This window comes from Strix uralensis, chromosome 2 (genome assembly GCF_047716275.1).
Source record: "Strix uralensis isolate ZFMK-TIS-50842 chromosome 2, bStrUra1, whole genome shotgun sequence".
Lineage (NCBI taxonomy): Eukaryota > Metazoa > Chordata > Aves > Strigiformes > Strigidae > Strix > Strix uralensis.
This window is the reverse complement of record NC_133973.1, coordinates 11,149,865-11,168,885: the sequence shown is the minus strand read 5'-3', so window position 1 is coordinate 11,168,885 and position 19,021 is coordinate 11,149,865. Positions and strand designations below refer to the sequence as shown.

The 19,021-nt window shown below is 36.9% G+C and overlaps 1 protein-coding gene across 1 annotated transcript in view; it reads left to right on the top strand.

Annotated features, from left to right (window-relative positions):
- ABI3BP (ABI family member 3 binding protein) overlaps positions 1–19,021 on the top strand; it is a 167,139-nt gene that overhangs the window by 121,953 nt on the left and 26,165 nt on the right. The window contains 6 exon segments of the mRNA XM_074860753.1: positions 1,762–1,857; positions 6,592–6,702; positions 9,848–9,931; positions 11,289–11,357; positions 12,591–12,803; positions 17,584–17,695. Of these exon segments, the coding sequence (XP_074716854.1) occupies positions 1,762–1,857; positions 6,592–6,702; positions 9,848–9,931; positions 11,289–11,357; positions 12,591–12,803; positions 17,584–17,695 (685 nt within the window).

Here is a 19,021-nt window from a genome sequence, read left to right as displayed (position 1 = left end):
GTTTCATTAGCTAGCATAAGACAAATGCTATGATAAATACAGCATGCTGTTTGATAATGTAGGTCCCTTGTGTGAAAACACCAACTTTTATGTAACTTTAAAGTGAATTGAAACATTCAAGAGGGAGATTTTGTTAACAAGGAAGTGTTGTGGTTTGATCAGCTTTTTCAGTGAAACTTTGGCTTACTACTACTTTATTAATAGCAGAACAACAGTGCCAGTTTCTGAAAAAAAAAAATCACTTCTTCCATCTAGAATGTATACGATCATAAAAGATCGTTTTTCTAAATTAGATTGTAAGGAGCAGGATAAAGGCAGGTTTTTCTGTAGATACTGTAAGATGCAAAACTAAATTAGACTTGTAATGGATACTTGGGTGATTTAGTGTAATTTAGTCCATGTGCTACTACATTTTGTTGATGTGTTTATTGTAAGATGAAGCTAGGAAACTAAATATACTCTGACTGTGACCTGTGGTCTAAAAGATTATTTTTCTTTTTAAAGCTGGTGTTGGTCTTCTCATGCCTCTTCTTCCTTGAACACCATTGACATGAAACACTGATTAGCATTACATATGAAGATCTAGTTAACCACTTTAGTTACCTGAAGACAAATTGCAGTTATATAAAACCACATGATGTGTTTAGGAATTTTAGTCACAGGGACAAGGTGACCTATGTCCTGTTCCCAGCTTACTACAAGTCTCATTATTTTAATCCTAAGTAAATAGTTTAACATGTCCACACTATGGTGTGGATTCTGAAGGTATGCCTAGCAAGAATAGCCAAATAGTAAAATAATTGAAAAATTATCTGCTTCATGCTGTTAAAATACTAGTTTAATCCCAAAACAAATTGCACACCAGATAATAAACCTATGAAATATTTGGTTGAAGTGTTTAGATCATGTTGGAATAGGGTTAGAATTTGATAATTAATTTAATTTTGAGATTTTTTTTTTTAAATACATTAACTCTCAGGGTTTTTTTCTTATGTCATGAGAGTGACTTTTTTTTTTTCCCCACAAACATGATGAAATTACAATGCATCTTCTCACTCTACCATATAGAGAGTTTTTATAAAGTAAATACACTTATTTTGTATAGGGAAAGCATATTAATTTAACAATCTGGCTGTCCTATAAATATCAGCATGTGAAAGCGTTGTTCTGTACCAGGAGCAGTTGTGTTGATCTTTTTAATGCCATTTAGTTCATGTTTTATTTTAAATGTGTTTATATAACTCTTAAGTAGGATTTTCTTTTATATACAAACTGAATTTTATGTACACTTTGCCTCCAGTACTCCAAATATGGTCTATGTTTGGTTCAGAATTGCTCTAGCCATTCAATATGGAGGATAACCGTTATTTTGGGGAGATGGAGAACTTTGCCCTCTGCAAGAAAGAATGGGCATTTTATTCTGAATTTATACTGAAAAACTAAAATGTTTTCTGTACTCATCTTTCCACATATAATCTTGGTTTCTGTTATCTCTTAATCTTATTTATTCTCTCTTTCCAAATATACTGTTTTCAATGAATGTTTAAAATTAAATTGCAGACTCTCTAGATGCAGATCACTTTCTACTTACTTGAATAGGAAGGCAACAGGTATCACTGAGTTATCGGTAAAAACATAGGTGGACCATATATGTCAGTTTTGCACTTAGTGTTAGCTAGAGTTTGAACATATGCAATATACAAGTATTCCATGACTTGGTACTTCACTGCAAATTCTTATTTAATTTCCTTTGTTTCACAGATGATGTATATACACCTGAGGATATTGCCAGGCAAATTGGTGTGGATGTGGAAAAACCTTTGGAATATAGTGATACCTGGGAAAAGCCAATTTCTGGTAAGGTTAATAAAAGAAGACAACATAGCAAATTTTAACAGTTATGAAAAATCAAAACACCGCCTTTCCTACACGAAAAGCACCTCCACTAAGAAGAGAAAATAATTCTTAGTCATTCTCATCAATACACCTTCTCTTGGCTTCAGGATGCAACTAAGATAAAAATAAGACTATTTCATGGTCACTACCTAGTCACTAACATATGCTATATGTTAAAAATTACCACTACCAGTGTTGTATCCTTATGATCAAACAATACTGTAAGCATTTTTTTCATACTAATAGTTTCTACACAGCAAGGGAGAAGAAGGTGAATGCATAACCAAATTGTCCTCCTATTTATGAGAAGGTTTTGTTGAATATTAGGATTGTTGGGAAAATCAGAACTTTAGGCTTAAAGCAGAATAACAAAGTGGAGTAAATAAGGTTACAGGGTTTTTTTACATGTACTGTAACAGGCTTGTCAGTTTTACTTTTCTTTCAAGTCTTGCAATCATATTTTCAAAACAATTAAAATATTTTTACTGAAAAACAGCTTCCCTAAACAGGCCTTCAAAAATAGACTTCTCGTTTTCTAATCAGCTTCTTAGAAATTTTCTGTTTTGACTGAAAAACTATAGTATAGAGTGTGTTTGTATGCCACAATTATATGCATAAACATACATACAAACATGTTAACACCCTTACATGCAGAGAAATTCTTTGTTTCATAAGCATAACCAAGAATAGAGCTTGTTTTAGCTGTGCTTTTTTACTGGCATAAGAACGGACGGAAAATAAAATCTTTTTTGGTTTTACCCTTGGATTTACTATTTAGCTGCAGCTGCTCTTTTTAGTTAGGTTTTCCTTTAAAAACACAGATACAAAGATATGCCTCTAACTTACAAATTGCTGTTTGCTTGTAAGCCCTGTTGAATTTCCTTTGCACATAATTTGCCTGCGCAAAGACAAGAGCCTATCTTGACAGATGAGTTCTGATGTTTTATCATTTTAAAGTTTATTCAATCTGAAGATTGTACTTTGCAAAGATTAAGTCCAGTGTGATATACTATTAGTAGTAGCTGGATGCAGACTGTAAACTGAAAACAAGGATGGCACTCTGCATTTTTTGATACTGTATGTCGGGCAGTGGTGTGTACTTAAGTAAATCCAGCTTGTGATTTGCAGAGACTAGAAGGTTTTTTTATGCACATAGATTTGAAGGAACATCTACATCTGCTTTTACTCATGACATTAGATGCTTAAAGTTAAGATCTTAGATCTTGAAGTAAGCCAATACCTTGAACTGTAGTCATAAAAGACAGTTTGGTATGGTTGTGAAGTTAGCTACTACTGTTTCATAATTTTATTGTATACTTCTGTGATCTCAGCTCTTTTCATGAGGTACTAATATGTATATCAAAATTCAAAGTTAAAGAAACATAGAATGGTTTGGTTTGGAAGGAACCTTTAAATAGTTCCAACCCCTCCTTGCCACGGGCAGGAACACCTTCCACTAGACCAGGTTGCTCAAAGCCCCGTCCAACCTGGCCTTGAACACTTCCAGGGAGGGGGCAGCCACAGCTTCTCTGAGCAGCCTGTTCCAGTGCCTCACCACCCTCACCGTAAAGGATTTCTTCCTTATATTTAATCTAAATCTACCCTCTTTTAGTTTAAAACTGTTACCTCTTGTCCTATCACTACAGGCCCTGATAAAAAGTTTCTCTCCATATAAGCCCCCTTTAAGTACTGAATGTTGCAATGAGGTCTCACTGGAGCCTTCTCTTCTCCAGCCTACACAACCCAAACTCTCTAGACTTTCTTCATAGGAGAGATGTTCCAGCCCTCTGATCATTTTTGTGGCCTCCTCTGGACCCTCTCAAGCAGGTCCATGTCTTTCTTGTACTGAAGTCCCTAGAACTGGATGCAGTACTCCAGGTGAGGTCTCACAAGAGCAGAGTCTACTCCGAGGGAGAATCCCCTCCCTCGACCTGCTGGCCACACTTCTTTTGATGCAGCCCAGTTGGCTTTCTGGGCTTCAAGCACACACTTCTGACTTATATCTAATTTTTCACCTACCAACATCCCCACGTTCTTCTCTGCAGGGTTGTTCTAAATTCATCTGTCACCTAGCCTGTACTGAGACCGGTGATTGCCCCAACCCATGTGCAGGACCTTGCACTTGGCCTTGTTGACCTCCATGAGGTTTGCACGGTCCCACCTCTCCAGCCTGTCCAGGTCCCTCTGGATGGCACATCCCTTCCCTCCAGCATGTTGACCGCACCACACAGCTTGGTGTCATCAGCAAACTGCTGAGGGTGCACTCGATCCCACTGTCTGTCATCAATAAAGATGTTAAACAGCACTGGTCCCAGTACAGACCCCTGAGGAACACCACTTACTACTGATCTACATTTGGATGTGGAGTCATTGACAGCAAGTCTTTATATGGGGCTGTCTAGCCAATTCCTTTTCCATTGAATAGTTCATCCATCAAACTCATATTTCTCCAATTTATTGACAAGGATGTTGTGGGGTACAGTGTCAGAGGCCTTGCAGAAATCAAGATAAGTGACATCAGTTGCTCTTCCTTTATCCACCAACAGAGTCACTTCACCGTAAAAAGCCACCACCAGATTAGTCAGGCATGATTTGCCCTTGTGAAGCCATATTGGCTGTCTCTAATCACCTCCCTGTCATCTATATGCTTTGACATAGGTTCTGCTCCGTGATCTTGCCAGGCAAAGAGGTGAGACTGATTAATCAGATATTTCTATAAGCTAGCCAGTATTTGACTTTGCTTCTAAATACATTTACTTTTTCTGAAATCTTAGTGTGTGTTAACTGAAAAATTTACATTTATGCTACTTATGAGAAATGAAAAAGATAGGTTACAGCACACAAGAATTAAGCTTGATGTGTTAAAAGTCTGTCCTAAGAGACTGCATGCCCTCCTTTTTCATGAAGAGTGACAGAGTCAAGGAAATACATTCCCGGTCCACCAAAGAACGTCTGAAGTTAAAAAAATCCTGATAGTTCACCGTGCCACTGTCCTCGCAAGAATCTATGTTATCACAAAATTCCTAAATTCCATTGTGTGTCCTAATTTATAAGATCAGTCTCCACACATTGTTAATTAGATTTCAGAGCATCATAGACCATCACCCAAATTATTGTGGAAGTTGTAGAAGGGAAGAGTAAGCATTTTTGGTTTTCCAGAATGCAGTATAGTAGATTCGACTGTGACACAGTCTACTGAATGTGATGTTTTTGCTTGCATGTAACTGTTGCAGTTGTGTTGTTCAGAAGATATAACAGAAACCAAGTCAAGTCAATACTTGGACGTTTTTACCCTACAAATATCTCAGAGAATCCCATTCCCTAAATATGGACAGGGGGAAAATTAGTTATGGATATTACCATGTAGTAGTATCTAGGGTATGGTGACTTATATATACAGAGATTTATTATCCTTTTTCAGGTCTTTATGCACATTTTTTTATCTCCATTTAGGGATTAAGAATGAATATGAAACCTATAACTGTTATTTTCAAATCATTACCTCTTCCTGAATTAGATAGAGCATTATTTCCTGTCTTGATCTGAGGGATTTAAAAAAAATATGTTTTATAAGTGACTGCACAAGTCCAAAAGGAAAAAGGAACAGAGAAAGATGGAGATGTTCCTGCTTGTATATTGTATTTCTAAAAAGGCTCTCACAAAAGAATCTTTGGATCTGCTCCCTTCTTGCCCACAGTCACTCTATTAGGGTAACCTAAGGTTTGATATGTAGGGCCCAAGGTGCTCTGTGTAGCCAGTAACTCAATATCAGGCAGCTTACATATTTGTTGACATTGGCAGCGTAATAAGAATGATATTACTCTTGAGGATTCTCCCCTGTTAGGTACAAAAAGTCTTTTGTTACATAAATGTGTTACACATATCTCCTGTTTTTTTCTTAAGGAAAGAAGTGCAAGGGTGAATAATGGAAGAAAACTCTTCTTTTGCCTTTCCTTTGTATAAAAAAATCCTTTATAATTGCCTGGAAAATATAGTAAAATGTTTTGTAAGCATGAATTAAGAGGCTTAGGTTTTCCTTTCACACCTCACTGTCAAAATTACCAGATAAATTTAATAGATATTGGCTGGAACTGCTCTTTGAAACAACCTAGTTGGGTGCTTCAGGAGTTTCTAACACAATAACCATCTCTAGCCATGTCAGTGCATGAAGTGAAAGTGACTTTTTAAATTTTTCACTTTTGAACAGCATAGGATAGTGTGTCCCTAATGATAATTGCCTTTTTGCTACATTTTTTGCTTTAAGCTGAGGGTGACCACTTTTATCAGTTAGTACAAAAGATCAGAAATTTTGAGTAGGATACTGAAGATGTTTCCAAGTACACTGAGGTGGTATTTATTGTGGGAAGAAGTATCCTGTTGGCTGCCAAAAACTTACCATTGACAGAAATGAGTAACAACACAGAAAATGAATCACTGAAACAAATGTACAAAATCCCAAAGGAGCTACATTTTTTCGGTGTAAACTTGGTTTAAAACTTCATGGCACACACTTCCCAAAGAATTTAAGACTGAAAGTACAACTCATTTCAGCTCCTAACCTCACCTCTCTGCTTTTGATACTAAATCAGACATGAAACATTGTTTGAGAAGTCAGAATATAACTTGCAATGGGTTTCTGATTTCATGGAATTTGATGTTAAATAATTAATAACACTGTCTTTTAATGTCATTCAGTAACTACATCACCTGGCCCTCAGCATCCTCCTGTACCTCCTGTCAAGCCTACACAAATGCGAAGACGACCTCTGCCTCCAAACACTGTGACTGGTAAACCAGGGAGTCCAGGTATCTCAGCCTTTTCAGCATAAATATTTTGTGTCAGATAATACTGAACTGACTAGCAGGGTATAGAAGAATTTTACAGTACAGATTCTTTTGCTTTAATCTGGGCTATCTATAGGAACTAGTCTTCTGTAACTTACAGGCCTCGTGTCTTTTGTCTTCATACATAAATTCTGGTTTCCTTTTTTTTTTTTTTCCTAACCTAGTTATGTCAAAATCATCCCTAGTAAGGAAGCTGAAAGCAAAATAGCATAATGCAAGTCATCCTTTAAGATCAACCTTAAGAACATTTCATGTCTACTAGTAGCATTTACAGTTAAGTGCGTGTCAGATGGGAGATATTGAATATTAAGCTTCAATGCGTACTCCAACTGGTTATTTGTAAATAAATTCTGTCCCATATATATGGCACATCCATTAACCACTGCAAATAAGAAGCTAATAGGCACCCAGAAAACTCACTGCACTGGGAGGTAGAGCGAGCTCCGTTATTTCATGTGCAAAGAGTTTAGCTTCATTCCTGTGCTACAGTGTTCCTGCTTCTCAGTATCAGTGTAAGAGCACTCAGGAACTTTCACGTTTCCTATTTTTTTTTTGAATGTAATCCTGAAGCTGATATTCAGTATCCTTATGTATGTTTTGTCTGTGGATACTATATAAGAATCCTTAGGGTAATGTTCCTCCAGGTAGTCAGAAACTATCATCTCATTATACTTAGCATCATGAGAAATGCTTTCCTCTTCATATTACTGTCTGTAGTTCACTAGAGATATAAAGTTCTTGGCTCTGCTGTATTTCCATTTGGCTTTTTTTTTTTTTTTTTTGGTTTGTTTCATTTGGGTCTTTGTGTGCTATTAAGGCACTAAAAACCTAAATAATTCTTCAGTATTTTGTGCAGCAGATTAGAAGCAAGAATCTCCAAGCTGGCTGAAACAAGCTATATATTTACTCAACAGCAGAGCCAAGATTAAAATGTTGTGTCTGTACTTGCTGTTGATCGGTGGTGTTTCCTTAGTAATAGCTACAACAGAACATCAGACATTGTCAGTCTTAAGCTGTAGCATAAAAAAATGTTGACCTGATATATATTTGTTTGCTTGTAATGGACTCTCTGCTAATTTTCTCCATTAAGTGTCTAATTAGTGTTTTGAAATTTCACCCTTTTTCCATAGAGCAGAGGCCAGGTTATGTAGTAGTCAGCAGTTACCATACCTTCCTAGGCATTCAAGATGGAATAAATTGGTTAGATGATCTGATTCTTCCTTGTGGGGTCAGTAGTAGATTTTCCTTTTTCTGTGTTTCCCAGTGTTTTATCCAGCTTAGTTTTAAACATCATAATTGAGTTTCTTCTGGTTCCCTGGAGAGACTGTTCCACAGTACCAACAGGAAAAACTTGCCTCAACGTTCTTCTTGGATTTTCCCTTTCATAACTCTGTCCTATTTCTCTTTCTCATTAACACTGTGATTAATTCCTTACTTGTATCTTTCTTACTCATCCAGTGGATGAGTATTATGGGAAGGTTTCTATGCAGACATTGAAAGTCTCCTGCATGGAAAAAAAGGAAATAAGAGAGTTCCAGAACCTTTGTGAAAACTGAACTGTAGTGAGAATCTTAATACATTTCCACTTTATTAAGGAAATTAGTGGAAAGTAGGGAGAAAATCTTTATTATGAGACTCTTAAAAAATTTCCAGTTTATTAAGGAAATTAATGGAAGGTAGGGTTTTTTGTTGTTTTAAACTTGGTTCACCAGAGTTCTGCCTTTGGTCACCATGCTCTTCTGTGTCAGGTATGCAGAGAAGGTAACTGCATTGTGTAGTTCTTGACTTTTGGGGCTGAGATTTCAGAGTCATGCAGGGTTATCTGGGAGTATCTGCATGTTTCGTGAATGTCCTTCTTGTCTTTTACAGCTATTTTGAAAACAATCAAGACATCCTTTACGATGGATTGTTTGCCTCTTAGAAACCTGTTTTCTTTATTAGGTGATAACAGCTGAGGAGTAAAAGCAATGTCACATAATCTAAAATAATTTTTTTAATGGCAGTTTAATTATGGGAGATAGTGTTGCTTCTATCAATCAGTGTCCTGGTTTAGCCAGGATAGGGTTAAGTTTCCCCAGCAGTGGGGGGGGGCTCTAGCCGGGTTATTCAGATACCATGCCGTCACATCCTGGCGCGGGGCGCGTGGTTTTATACATCCGGTCCTCTCACTGCTGTGTTGGTAGATATTTTGCTCTGTTCATTGTTATCACTATTACTGTTATTGTTGTTGTTTGTTGTGTTGCTGTTGCACTGTTGTATTAAACCTTTCCTTATCTCATTCTCGGGGCTTTGTATTTCACTCCCTTTGTGGGGGAGGGGCAGCGGCCACGTGGTCTCAGACCCCGGCAGGGGCTAAACCATCACAATCAGTTTCTGTCCAAACTTACAGTGCCTACTACAGAATAGATCAGTTCAGAAAGAAAGTTTCTTCCCTTGGGTCATGTAGTGTTATAAATGTTGAATATGTTGGACTTGTTTGTGGGTTTTTTACCTTCATTTGTAGTGCATCTTCATGTCATTTAGTGGTAGCCCTAGAACTGTTCTGTGGTTAAACTTTTATTGCAGACCATAGTTACTCGCTGTTTATCATTACACATGTCCCAGCTCCAGCCTTGCTAATATATATGCTGTATTTAGAGTAGAAATGAACGGACATTACCTGTATCTGAGGGCAGAATCCAAGTTTCAGTTGCTGACTTCAGCTATTCTGTCTTACAACTCATGAAGAAATGTGCTCTTTTATTTGAGAAACAGAAATGTCAATGCTGGTCATTTTGCGTCCTTCTACCAGTCTGTGTAGGATGGTTCTGTGTGTTAAACCAGGTCATATTCTAGCTGACTGAAGTCCTCCAAGACAATCTCCAAGTAACAAACAATTTTGTTACTGGGTTTCAGGGGTACGTTATATTGGCAATAAGGACAACTCAGAACTTTCCTAAATCCAACTGGAAGGTGTTGTATAAATTTTGAGGGATTAACGTAGTTTAAATGAAAGTCCTTGTTTCATGAAAATAAATCTGAGTTTTGTTAGAAAATCAGAAAGCTGTTTTGCACTTTTAAATACTGAATGCCTCATTGCCACAAGTTCCTCCTTCTGTCACTATAGCTAAATCTGCTGGACCAACAACACCTGTGAGGACAGGAACATCATATAAAACGCCAACAGCTTTTGCAACTCCAGAGTATTATGGTAAGCATATTACAGACAGTTCCAGTTTCTTTTTTTTTTATTTTTTCATGAACATAAAGATTTCCTTTTTTTCTTTTGCTTCTTTTCCCTAAACTGTATTGACACATGTACTCAGTCTGGGGTGATTCTGATTTCCTTTATGCCACTTTGCAACTTTTCTAACTTGACTGAGTTCACCTGGTGTCTGCAGATACACGCCTTGGTAAATGAGAACATGAGAGCCCTTCCATTTTCCTAAAATTCAATACATGCTTAGCAGGCTTTCAATACTATTCAGTGGCTACTTTAAATCTGTGAAGGGAGTAGCTAAGGCACTTCTTTTTTCTGAACATTTATTTTTGCACAGGACATAAATTCAAATTATTATTTGACAGTGACTGATAGTGCTCAACATGGTTGTGATATCCTCCTAGCTATCTGATCAAACTGCCACCGTTTAAATGGAAAAAAATGTAATAGGGTAAACATAGTGGTTTGTTGGTAATTTGCCCTTTATAAAATTGGGAATTAACTACAAGTTCAGACCTAAATCTCCTTAAATTGACATACAGGAATAGGTTTGGAAGAAGGTGTGTTTAGATTTTTTGAGCCTAAATATGAAGCTCTAGGTATATTGTCATAAATTATGCCATTCCTAATTTTCCTGGATTTATAGTAATACTGAAATTCTTGTCTCCTTATAATGATCGTGAACTCACTGTGACCCTTAGCACTCAGTTAAGCAAGCTGGATGCTAGATTTATTAAAAAATGCTTGTTGTGAATATATTGTGTTTTGTCCATTGAGGTCCATTGTAGTATTTGCATCTAAGAGAAGATTCTATTCAGTATAATGACGATGTAAAGCAACACTGGTGTCATGAATCCTGACTGCTTTAGCACATTTCTGTTCACCAGTGTATTTGCCTTCAATTCCCTTCAAATTTTGTGCAAGTTGTACAATCTGGAGACAGAATTTGTGATTTCCTTGTTGCTATTTTTAGAGAAGTTCTTGTGCCAACATAATAGTGCTATATATTCTATGAATGTGAAACAAGCTCCAAGCTAAACAGCCAGTACAGTGCAAAAACATCCTTTTCAAAAGGTCTAAAGAGCATTTTGCATGTATTGCATGAACTGAATCCAGCAGCAGTCATGAAGTCTGTCATTTTGATTAGGGCTATACTAGGAGGTAAGTATGGGGTTTACTTAGCATCACAGCCGAAATAGAGTCTCTAAAAGACAGATCTGGCAGCAAAGTTTTACCATGGAAGAGCTTTACCATGATTTAAAATACCAAATGGACTGTCAAATGCTGCCGTTCCAACACTGAAACTTTGTATTTATTGCAAATTAAATTATAACTGTGTTTCCCACAGTTGATGCAACTGTCTTCAGCTCAAGTCCTACATCAGAAACAGATTCTTCAGGCAAACCAAGGTACCAAGGTAGGATTTTAATAGCTATGGTATTTTTATTTGGGGGAATATATGAAGACTGACCTATCTTGCATCAAAATGATCTTCTGTGTTTATTTGAAGGCCAAAACTTCATTTGATTCTGTTTCACTTTATTGTCAGATGAAAGGGATGTAGCGCAGACCATCAGCGTATTCTTGACTAAATTTTACTTCTACTTTCTTGCCTGCTTCCTAGTTTATAGTCTTGCCCACAAACGTTGTGACTCGTTCTGTACGCCAGCAGTAGTACAACTGCACACTGTTCACATTCCACCAGAGCAAGTGAAAATCTTCCTGTGGGCTTGCAAACAGTACCTGGAGAGGTATTGCCCCAATACCAGTGCACCTTGCCTTAAGGGATATCTACCTGTCATATATGCCTCACCTCTCATTCCAGGCTGTGCACATTCAGATAGTCTAGTAATATGGTAATACATACTAGACTAGACGATAAAGTAATCAAGTTATTGCTGTTGCAGTAATCTAGAGAGTTTAGCAAGGTGAGATGACAGGAAGAAGTGTTTTTGTACTAAAAATATTTCTCAGGTTTTTTTTCTTGGTCTGGTACAGTACATTTCTGAAGACCCTTTCTTGCAAGAGCTTATTGTTTACATTCAATAGTTTTAATTTTAGAAATAATGCGTTTGTCTTTACTAATCTTCGTAATTTGGACTGAGTACAAGATGTTTGCCTCAGAATGTTTGTTTCAAGGTTTGGTCCTGTACTACTGAAAATGGTTAAGATCTTGACAGTCACTTTAGAAACTGAAAGTTTAATGATAGAATGACTCTGGACTAAACTTGTTACTCTTTCTGATGAAACAAAGTGGTGGTAGGCATTATGTCTTTATATTAGCATAGTGCTCAAAAGCTGTAAATGGAATTGTAGTGCCATTTACAATAGAAGGACTAAAGTCAATTGTTCTATTTTACGTCAGAAGTTAATTCTTTCAAACAGTGTGTATCACCCACTAATAGCTTCAGAATGATAGTTCATCAGTGGTGCAAGTGGGAAAGGGGGTAAAGGCAGTGCAGATTGCAGGTCTAACAACAATAAAAAGCTGAACAAGCAGCTTAATATTGAATATATGGCTTTTATTCTTAGACTTGTGCAGATTTTTACTTGGTGTTCTGAGATGAAAGTTGTGCATTAGGCGAAATGGCATTGACATTTTGTAAAAACACTCTGTATTGAATAACAAGCTCTTTCCTATTGCTTTTAGCCCCCCATGTCAAGTACATGAAGAAAGATGATGATGTGCCTTGCTCTATCACAACCTCTCTTGAACATTTTCCTCAAGAAGAAGGGGGCAGCAAGGAAGAACCTACTCGTCCTCCACAAAATCCTCCAACAAACCTCACAGTGGTGACTGTTGAGGGCTGTCCAACTTTCGTCATATTGGACTGGGAGAAACCAGACAATGACACTGTTACTGGTTGGTTTGATTTCTTTCCTTCATTGTATCAGAATACAGTATTTCCAGCTTAATTTTACTGTCACACTGGTTTTATGCCATTTAAAAAACATTTTAATCCCAAGGGAGTCTTATACCCCAGTGCTTTTATTTTGTGCTACTGTCAACTCCAGTGTGGATAAGGAAATGCTACTGGATTAGAACAAGATTTTCACAACTATATCATTGGTGTCAGTGACACAAAATGATACTCAAAAAGCATGACTCTGCATCTTCTCTTAATTTCTGGCTTCTCTGTGTACATGATCTGGTAGGATCTAGTCAAGAAGTTTCAGCAATGTGACAGTAGTCTTTATTATATAGATGCACACATATAACGTAGACATCTTTCTTGACTTCAGGATGTTGTTGATCAGTGGGCCAGACACAATGAAACGTTACATCCATCTAGTAAGTCAGTGGAACTTTGCCAGTATAATACTTGCTGTACCCACCATTGCGTCACCAAATTTTCTATGTGAAAATAATCCATTTTTTTCATTTCCAAAAGAAGGTTTTTGTATTGAGAATAAATTCTTGTGAGTTATGCAGGAATCACTACATAGGCAGGTAAGCGTGCAAGACGACCATTCATAATTTTTCTGTCGTTTTCTGTATATCAGCACAAGCTTACCAAAATTGAATGTTTAAATTAACTAAGAACTGAAAACTATGGTTCTTCTGTACTGTTGGGAAAATGGCTTTTGTTTTTACCATGAACATAAAACTTTGATTTGCAAAATCACTGGCTTATGACAGCCATGGCCAAATGGATTTGGCTGTGTTGCATTACAGGTGAGTAGAACAGATAAGACTAGGAACTGTGAGGACTAAAACTTGATCATTAGCCATTCACTTTAGCATGTAAGTGGGATGTTTTCAGATGTTGTGGTATATGCATGTCATGAGAGATTTCAGTGCAGGGGTATAATTAGGTGACTGTCACAAGAAAGGCCACTCTCTTCCCCAAATTAGTCCTTCCTTGTTTTTCTAGAAATAATTACTAGGTTTACCCTCTATTCTTTCTTGCTCTCCCCACTGTTTTGAAAAACAATAAATGCAAAACCAAAGGTACACTCAAAACAAAAATTGGCCTGCACTTTTTTCTTCTGGGAAAGGGGAAGAAAGTTAGCCCTTCTGCTGGATCAAAAAGGGAATAAAAAAAGACTGTAAATGAATAAAATGTACCAACCAGAGAGAAAAATGATTACATGGCTTGCCTTCCAAGATGGGCTTCATCCTGGAAGAAAAGGAAGTATGAGCTTATTGCTAACCTTAGAACTAGGCTGAGGATAGACTCTCTGTGAACATGCCCCATTCCAGGCAGTTCTGCAATGCGTCTTTTTGTTCAGGGAAAAGCCTTTTTGTTGTTGTTGTCATTTGGAGGCATCCTCCACAGACCAGTCAGATAACGTCATTTAGTCTGCCTGTTTTCTTGGAAGTAGACCTGCTGGTTTTCTTGAGTATGTTAACGAACCCACTGCAGCTCAATTATTTGTAATGCAAAAAGAGAAAAACATTTCTACTATAGCTGGTAAAACTGTGGGCACACATTGTCTAATGATGAGAGCAAGACCTAATTGCCTTCTGATACTACTTCCTTTCTTTTTCAATATGTGTTGTGAAATCTAGAGCAAGGAACACTGTTTCTTCTGAGACTTTAGGTGGAAACCTGTCTCTGTTTGGTTGTAATCAGCATTTGTAAAAGTTAACTTTCCATGAAGTTTCTTCTCTTCTATAAGACTATTTTGTGATAACTGAGACATCTGGCATACCCTTCCCCATTCTAGAAAAGAAGATTAAAACCTTCTGCAGAATATGTAACTAATACTCATTTTGCTTCACTGAGAGAAACTCTAGTTTTCAATCTAACTATCTTCCTATCTAGATGTAACAGCTTTCCCATAAATACCATCTTCATTCTTTTTAACCTAAATGTGTAATACAAAATGTTTGTACTCTGTGACTTACAAATACTCTCACGGAGCCTGTCTTCATCTTAACTTCAAAACATTTTTCAGTTAATGACTTATCCAAGAACGCTTTTTGAATTCAAGAGAAGGCATTGAATTCCATTTTCTTAAATCAGTGATTATTTCATATTGGCACCAGTATGACTTAAATCAAGTTTTCTGTCATCTCTTTTTATTTTTGAGGTTTATACATGTTTTTTCAATCATCTGATTTAGGCATCACATCTTTTTTTTAATGCACTGTTTCAGATAGAACTGTGGAAATAGAAAACAGAATTTGTTGAGCCATTTTTTTGAACAGTTTCTTTGCTTGACTTGTAGCTATGCACAAGGAGTTTCATTGTATTGGGTGTTCCTAAAACCAAAATCGTACTTTAGTAATGGAAAGGTCTGACAAATAATCAAAACGTTGATCAAGTTTACTTCCTTGTTTTCCTAAAGGCTGCAAATGTCAAGAACCAAGACCATTTTGCTGGTTCTCTGCTACTCCTGTTGTGTTGCCACAGAAACATAGGACAGTTTGTTGTCTTGTGCACTGAGACTCATGCACTGAGTAACAAGCAGCTGCTGGATGCACTCCATAGTGTGTGTGTGAGTGCACACGTTTGCATGCCCATTCGCACGTGCTATTTTTTTTTTCCAACTTGAATGAATTAAAAAGTTCAAATCACATATTGACTTGGTGCTGGCAGAAGGCAGAAAGATTGAATTCCAGTAAAGTTACCTACAGATTCTCTATTTGGATGTACTGAAGGCAGTGGATATCCATCTTCTCTCCCGTGCTTCCTAATAAACATAATTTCTCTAATGAGGCTTAGTTAGGGCAAATAAGGGCTTTTGTGTGGTTTTTTTTTCTCCATGGTTCACTCAGCCCTTGGTGGTTATATAGGAAAAGGTCTTTTATTATCTTTAAAAGATAAAAACCAAATGCATAGAGAGGAAACACAGTTATGTTCTACACAAATACATACTCATCAATTCTAATGTCTTTGGTTGTTGCATTGGGGTCCCATTTGATTAAATGATCTAAAGTAAAAGCCCTCTACTTCCTTTTTTTTTTTTTTTCTTTTTTTTGCCCCTCCTCTCATCTGAGACACCCATTCCTGCAGGTCCATGAGATTGTTTTTAAAAGACAGTGGTTGGTCTTTTGCTGTTCATGGGTGACTGTTGTGGAGGAGGACTCCTGAACATGGAAATTTTGAAATCTTCAGTATCGGCAGTAATTCCTTCCTTCATGCTGACTTTCTGACATACTATTAAAACCTATTTTAAACTTTTATGTTGCTCTGTGTATGTTCTAAATAACTGAGTCTATTACAAAGTAAAGATAAAAAGATTCTGTGTAGAGGTCCCTTTTGAAACTATTGCAGTAAATCTGAAATTCACATGTGCATACATGTATATGAATTGCTGTGGTTTAGAAGCTTGGAATTTTGGAACATAATTTTTTAGGGCTGCTCTGCACTTCCACTTAATTGCACTGTTTTACATAATTTACCCCAGTGGTTTTGATGGCTGCTTTTTGCATAGAAGAGTGCAAAGGAAGCCACAGTTGCACAACTGAGGTCAAAATTGGGTCAATTTGTGTGTGTATGCTCATTTACATCCACATCTCCTATGTTTACTAGGAGTGAGGATCTGAGGTCCAGCAACAGTTAAGAGAGCTTTTTTCCTTTTTAACACTGAAATCCCATTGCAGATGTTTTATCTTTCTGTGTTGACAACAATGAGTCTTCCTTGTATTGACAACTAAAAAATTTAGCAATAAAAAAAAGCCCTACAGTTTGATAACATTTAGTTAAGAACTTGAAAATGAATAATATCATTTAAAAAAACCCAGGAAAGTAAGTAGTTTTCTAGAGGTTTTGTAGTTGTTGATAGGTGGTCTCTGTCTTTGTCTTCACGGTATTATACCTGCTTTATTCATTGTGCTGTAGATCTAAATGCTCATTGCAAATATTCTTTGAAAGCATTCTCCTTTACTAGCTTATAATTAGTAAAGTTAAACTTCGTATTATAGACAGGTTTTAAGAAGAGGCTGAGGAGGTTGTGAATTTCTTTGTGAAGAGAGGAAAATTAGCGATGTACTTAGTGTGTTTATTAGAAGAGGTGGTTATGAATTGGGACAGGGGTTGCCTGCTAGAGAGAGACTGTATCTTGGACAGGGCTATGACTGAAGGGATATATTCTTCCCAAACATCTGTTGTTAATTCCCTGTTCAGAGCATGGCTTGTGCTTGATGACACATCCCAATGAGATGAAAAGAGAGTAGTGAGACACTATAAATCATATAAATACAGAAAAATTTATGCAAAATTATTTGATTTTAAACTGACAGATTCCCTGAGTGCACAATCCAAGTTAATTGAGCAGTTTCCTTTGGAAATCTTAAAAATGTAGGTCTTATTTTAAGTTAATCAAGGTTTAAACATTTAGAAACTGTACTTTAATCTTTGATACTTTTTCATTCAAACTGCAGAATGCTTATACTTATTTGTGTCTGGAATTTTGTCACTAGTGTACCTTTGGGCAGAGGTGAGATGTTGAGTATCCTCTATCCCATAACTGAATTATGAGGAAGGATGAGGGGCTAGGCACTCAGCAGTCTGGAATTGGACCTCTCTTTCCTAACCATTTTAGCATACTAACATCCAGAGTGGTTCGCACAAGATGCCCTTACAGCCTATTAGATAGTAGGAATGTGTATCAGATGAGAAAAGAGAGAGCAACGAAGAACCTTAAGTAAGAGCTGTCATTTAAGCAAATTTCTCTTTACTGTAATTTTCCAGAGTATGAGGTTGTGTCAACTGAAAATGGAGCAAGTGATGGTGAAAAGGAGAAATCAATTATCACTACGAATCAAACCCATTCTACTGTGGAAAACCTAAAACCTGACACAAGGTAATTTAAATAAAATAGTTTTCTAAGGTAATCCAACTAATTTAGACTGTCAGCTGTGTGCCATTTCATATGAAAATACACATGTATATAAGACCAGATTGGTTTTACTCCTGTTCTGATAGGAAGAAGCTATGCTTTGGTTTTGGTTTTTTTTAAGTTAACAGATAAGACGCGTCTGAGGAATCTTTAGGAAATTTCCAAGAGTATTAATGGTCTGGACAAACTGCAGAAGTGACCTGTTCTATCAGAAAGATTAACAGTCAAATATAAGCATATGTACTGCTTTTTATCAAAAAAATCTCTTGAATTTAGCAGGTAAAGAAAAAAGGTGAACACAAGAAATATTAACCTGATATGTGAGATCAAGATTTATATGTACAGTTGTCTCTCTCGGGGGTTTAAGGATGCTTGACACAACTGACACAGGCTGCTTTTTTATTTAGATGCATGTTCATTCAAATACTGGAATGCAAGTTGGGCCGCTGTACGAAGGTTGACTATTCCATTACACCATGGAGAGGAAAGATAACGTTTGTCCTGTATATCTAGTTTTCTTTTAGTCTCTCAAAAGAGCTGAAAAGTTAAAAATGGGTCAGTGAATTCCAGTTGATGGCATTCATCTCATGCAACTAGTCCAAACAAGCATTATCATCCTTTTTTTTAAAAAAAATCTCATCAAAAATTATTCTTTTTTGTGGTAAAATTCAGAGCAGGGAAGAAAACCACTTGACCTTTGTTTCTGTTGCCTATTGATTGCATCAGAAAGTTAATGAATGACATGTTGTTTTTTTCCCATAAAACCATCCATTTGGCTTTGGTAACTGGATTTTTCTGTTTTGGATAAACTGCCCTTTTCTATTATTATCCTTAAATTGGTAACACACCATGAAATTCCGCACAGAACCCATCTTGAACTTTTATTTTTAGGCAATGTTTAGTTTAATCTGGGGTGTTGGTTCCTAGCACATATACTTGTGACCAGCAGCTCCTAGGAGGAGGAATGAGGAACTGTTGCAGAAAGTGGAGGGGAAGGGAAGAGAATTTGAAAAGAAAGGCTAGGGGAAATTGTGATACCCAAAAAGAGCTGCTTTGAGAGACCAGAACTCGTAAAATGGGCTAGAATCGCTGCGTATTGCATCAAGAATATCTCTGTTACTTCTTAAAGGCATGTGACTTGTGAAAGGGTGAACTGCAGCTATGTTGTTCTGTCTTGTTAAGAGTCAATTAGGATATGTTAGCAATACAACTGGAGACCAAGCATCAGTTTCCTCAATCTCTTCCTCTTCAGTTGAGAAGGCTTAGAAGAGACAGCAAAACAAGGTATTT